This window comes from Dictyostelium discoideum (genome assembly GCF_000004695.1).
Source record: "Dictyostelium discoideum AX4 chromosome 3 chromosome, whole genome shotgun sequence".
NCBI classification, from domain to species: Eukaryota; Evosea; class Eumycetozoa; order Dictyosteliales; family Dictyosteliaceae; genus Dictyostelium; species Dictyostelium discoideum.
The window spans coordinates 950101-955100 of record NC_007089.4 but is presented as its reverse complement, the minus strand read 5'-3'; the positions used below and the strand labels follow the sequence as shown (position 1 = coordinate 955100).

Here is a 5000-nt window from a genome sequence, read left to right as displayed (position 1 = left end):
TTTATTTTTATTTTTTTTTTTTTTTTTTCAAAAGACATTGTTTTATTTTTATTTATTTTTATTGTTTTTATCTATACTTTATTTTTGATTTTATTTTTATTTCATTTAAAAATTAAGATTAAATATTTAATATCTAATATTTATTTTTTTCATATTAACCACTAATTTATAGACAATTTTTTTTTTTTTCATTAAAAAAAAAAAAAAAAAACCCTCACAAAAAAAAAAACAAAAAAAAAAAAATTTTTAATTTTATTTTTTTTAAAAAATATAATAAAAAAAAAAAAAAAAGAATTATTGTTATCAAAAAAACTTTACCTTTCATTTGATTAGGTTGTATTATTAATTAATTAAATATAAAAAAATAAAATGATGGAATCATTAACAGTAAACGAAAATACTATTAATGGTAAGTGTATATAATAAAAAAAAAAAAAAAAAAATTTTAAACACACAAAAAAAAAAAAAAAATAAAATAAAATAAAATTTTAAACACATAAACAAATTTTAACACACAAATATCAAAAAAAAAAAAAAAAAAAAAAAATCAATATTAAAAAAAAAATTTTAGAATTTGAAATTAAAAATGATATTATAATAGAACAACAACAAATACAATCTAAAACATCAATACCATTATTAAATATAAAAGATGGAAATACTACAACTACAAACACAATAAATGAAATAAATAATAATAATAATAATATAGAGACATCAACAATGTCTAGAAAATCATTAATGACACCATCAGCAACATATGAATCATTAATTAGACAACAAAAAACTAAAGATTGTAATTTAACAGTTAAAGTATTTGAAGCAAGAAATTTAATAGAGGCAAGATTAAGAAAGAGAGAGATGGTAAAGAATGGTAAATCATTTAAACGTGCACAAAATTTACTTACAGAGATATCATCACCAAATTTAATGACATTTTCAGATACAACCGATCCCTATTGTACAGTTCAATTGGAGAAACAAAAACAACGTACACGTACAATTCCAAAGAAATTGAATCCATTTTGGTGTGAGGAGTTTCAATTGGAAATCAGTGATCCAGCATCAGCAAAATTGGTATTATCAGTTATGGATGAAAAGAAGTATTCAAACGATGAGCATATAGGTAAATTGGTGATACCAATCAATACACTAAAGGATCAAAAAGAGAGGGAGCTTTGGTTTCCTTTAACTCAACCACAGAGTTCGAAAAAAGTACCACAAATTCAAATATTATTTAACTTTAAACCAATATCATTAACAGATCCATCACAACCTGGTCATATTCAATGGAAAGTTTTATTTGGTAGAAATTTATCACACTCATTGGCAACTCCATTGCCTTCAATGTCTGCTGCTTCAATGGGTGGCTCAACTAGCACTGAAAATATTTCAAACGTTTATACAAATACAACTCCATTCATTAATTGGTCTGTACGTTCAAAAAAAGGTGATATAGTTATTGACGAAGAAGGTATTGCTTGGCAAGATGCCTTAACTAATGGTATCACTAGAGAATTAAAAGATTCAATTGAATGTATTACTTTTACACTTTGGAGATATGAACCAAAAACTTTTTCAGATGATGGTGATATTAGTGGTTTAAAATCACCAAGAGGCACAAATTCAAGTGCCAGTGGTAGTGGTTTCATACCATCAACCCCACCACCATCATCACATCAAAAATCTAATGATACTACCGCTACAACAACACCATCATCAACACCATCAACACCAATTTCACCATCATCACAATCAAATAATATTAAAACACCAGATTCAAAGACAAGATCATCATCAAATGCATCAACTAATACACCACAAACAACACCAAAATCAACTGGTACATCAGGTGGACCAGCACCACCTGAAACAATCAATTTAAGTTCATCTATTAATAGTACAAGTTCTTTAATTAGTAATGGTAGTATAAATGTAATAGATTCATCAAATAATCTTCATCATCATCATAATAATGGTACAAATATTATGAATCCATTAAAAGATGGTTATGAACAATATTTCATTGGTCAAGGTATTGTATTAGCATCTCATATTGATATAGAGAAACCAAATGATCAATGGTTATGTCTTTATCCAAAACAAACATTAGATAATAAATTTGGTGATATTAGATTAAAATTAAAATATAGTGAAGAAGTAGTTTTACCATTACAAAGTTATCAACCATTATTGGAACTCTTACAACAAGAGAACCTTTATACCATTACATTGTTAGGAAAGGTTACAAAACATCGTGAATCAGTATCAAACAATTTAATTAGAGTATTTGAAAAAACTGGAAAATGTCTATACCTTTTAAAATCTTTAACCGATCATGAAATTGATTCAACCAATAATCCAGACATTATTTTCCGTGGTAATTCACTTGCAACCAAGAGTGTAGACCTTTTCATGAAATTAATTGGTATACCATATCTCTCTCAAACCATTGGACCATTGATTAAAAAGATTTACTCATCAAAAAAGTCTTGTGAAATTGATCCAACCAAATTGGAGAAGGGTGAGGATATTAAAAAGAATTGTAAGAATCTTTTAAGTTGGGTTAAAAAGATGACTACTGCTATCCTCTCTAGTGTAAATAATTGTCCTGGCCCATTGAGAGAGGTATTCAAATCCATTCAAGATAAAGTGGTTCAACGTTATCCAAAGGATGAAATCACACGTTATACAGCCGTAAGTGGTTTCATTTTCCTTCGTTTCTTTTGTCCTGCAATTTTAGCTCCAAAACTTTTCGATCTAATGCCAGATCATCCAGGCATTAAAACTACTCGTTCTCTCATTCTTATTGCAAAAACCTTACAAAATTTGGCAAATCAAGTAGAATTTGGTGAATACAAAGAAGACTTTATGAAAGATATGAATCGTTTCGTAATTGATAATATGGAAAATATGAAATCATTCATTAATACTCTTTCAACAGTTCCTGCTGATTGTCCACCTGGTGCTTTACAATCACCAATCATACTGGAAAAAGAATTGGCTTGTCTATATCGTCATTTAATTAAACAACGTCAAGATATGGCTGAAGAAATGGAGTCAACTGAATCTGAACCAAAAACTCAACAAGAAAAAGATTCTTTTGGAAAATTAATTAAAATTTTAAATTCTTTAGATGAAGATGTTCAACTTGCAAGTAATTAAAAAAAAAGAAAATAATAATAAAAAAAAAAAAAAAAAAAACAAATATTATTTATCTATTTATATCTATATATATTATAATCCAAAAAAAAAAAAAAAAAAAAAAAAAAAAAAACAAAACCTTTGTACAAAAACCATCAAAAAAAAAAAACAAAAACAAATTAAACAAACAAAATAAAATCCGATTTTATTATAGATATATTTCTTTCTTTTCTTTTTTTTTTTTTTTTTTTATTAAAAACAAATAAAAATTTTATTTTTTTTAACCTTTAATAACAGCAATTGGTCTTAATTTTACAGATTTTTTTGAAATTCCAGCTTTATGACAAGTTTCAATAACTTGTACAACATCTTTATAAGATTCAGGAGCTTCTTCCATAACTAATTTTGGAGATGCAACACGAATACTAATACCTTTTGCTTGTAAACTATCCAAGACATCAGTGTATGATAAATTATTTCTAGATTTATTTCTTGAACAAGATCTACCTGCACCATGACAAGTTGAACCAAAAGTTTCATTCATACCTAATTCAGTACCAGTTAAAACATAACTACAAGTACCCATTGTACCACCAATTAATACTGGTTGACCAGTGAATTGATAATCGACGGGTATCAATGGATGATGAGGTGCAAATGCACGAGTTGCACCTTTTCTATGTACTAATAATTTCTTTGGTCTACCATTTACATTGTGTTCTTCGAATTTTGCTATATTATGAGACACATCATAGATTACATGCATATCTAAATCGTCAGGGGTTGAATTGAATGCTTTGGCAAATGCTTGTCTTGTTAGAAAAGTCATACTTTGTCTATTTACCCAAGCGAAATTTGCGGCGGCAGCCATACCAGAGAGGTAGTCTTGACCTTCGGTACTGTTAATTCTTGAGCATGCCAATTGTTTATCATTTAAATGAATGTGATCTCTTGCCATTGCTTTCTCCATTAGAGTCAAGGAATCGGTTGCAACTTGATGACCCAAACCTCTACTACCACTATGAATCATAATACAAATTTGACCTTGTCTATCGATACCCATTTTATTTGCAGCTGCTTTATCATAGATTTCATCGACCACCTGCACCTCTAAATAATGATTACCAGCTCCCAAAGTACCCAATTGTGGCAAACCCCTCTTCTTTGCCCTCTCGGACACTTTGGTTGGGTCGGCATTCAACATTCTGCCATACTCTTCACAATGCTCTTTATCCTCAACCCATGCATAACCCTCACCCAATGACCAGTCGACACCCATTTCCAATGCTTGATTTAGGGTCTTTATATTCATTGGTATGACACCCTTGGAGCCCACACCAACTGGTACATGGTCGAAAAGTGATTGGCAAAGTTGTTCTTTAATTGGTTCAATATCTTTCTCTGTTAAATTGGTTCTTAATAATCTTACACCACAATTAATATCGAAACCAACACCCCCAGGTGAAACGATCGATAGCGGGTCCTCTGTATCAAATGCTGCAACATTACCAATACTAAACCCATAGCCACTATGAATATCAGGCATACCCAATGAATGTCCCACAATACCTGGTAAACTTGCAACATTTGCAATCTGTTTAACTGCTGGTAAAAATCCACTAACACCACGTTTTGAATATTGTTCCAATTCTTCATATAAATAATCTTTAATTGAATCATTAACATAGATCATACCATCAACATTCATATTTGGTACAAATCCTTTTTTAACTCTATATCTAACTGAATCTATCTTTTCAATAAATGATAATTCATCTTCAAATCCTCTAACTACTGAATCTGTCATTTTCTTTTTAATTTATTTATTTATATTTATTTGTTTAAAAATTTCTATT

The 5000-nt window shown here is 28.8% G+C and overlaps 2 protein-coding genes across 2 annotated transcripts; one reads left to right on the top strand and one right to left on the bottom strand.

The window, feature by feature from the left end:
• Nucleotides 1–369: 369 nt before the first annotated feature.
• Nucleotides 370–3165, top strand: ngap (RasGTPase-activating protein; the record flags this gene model as incomplete). The annotated part of the gene is made up of 2 exons (XM_637302.1): nucleotides 370–409; nucleotides 572–3165. The coding sequence occupies 2 exons, from the start codon at nucleotides 370–372 to the stop codon at nucleotides 3163–3165; spliced, it is 2634 nt and encodes an 877-aa protein (XP_642394.1).
• A 259-nt stretch (nucleotides 3166–3424) lies between these two features.
• DDB_G0278481 (UPF0027 family protein) lies at nucleotides 3425–4951 on the bottom strand (the record flags this gene model as incomplete). The annotated part of the gene is made up of 1 exon (XM_637301.1): nucleotides 3425–4951. One exon carries the CDS (start codon nucleotides 4949–4951, stop codon nucleotides 3425–3427), a length of 1527 nt encoding a protein of 508 aa, XP_642393.1.
• Between the last annotated feature and the right edge of the window lie 49 nt (nucleotides 4952–5000).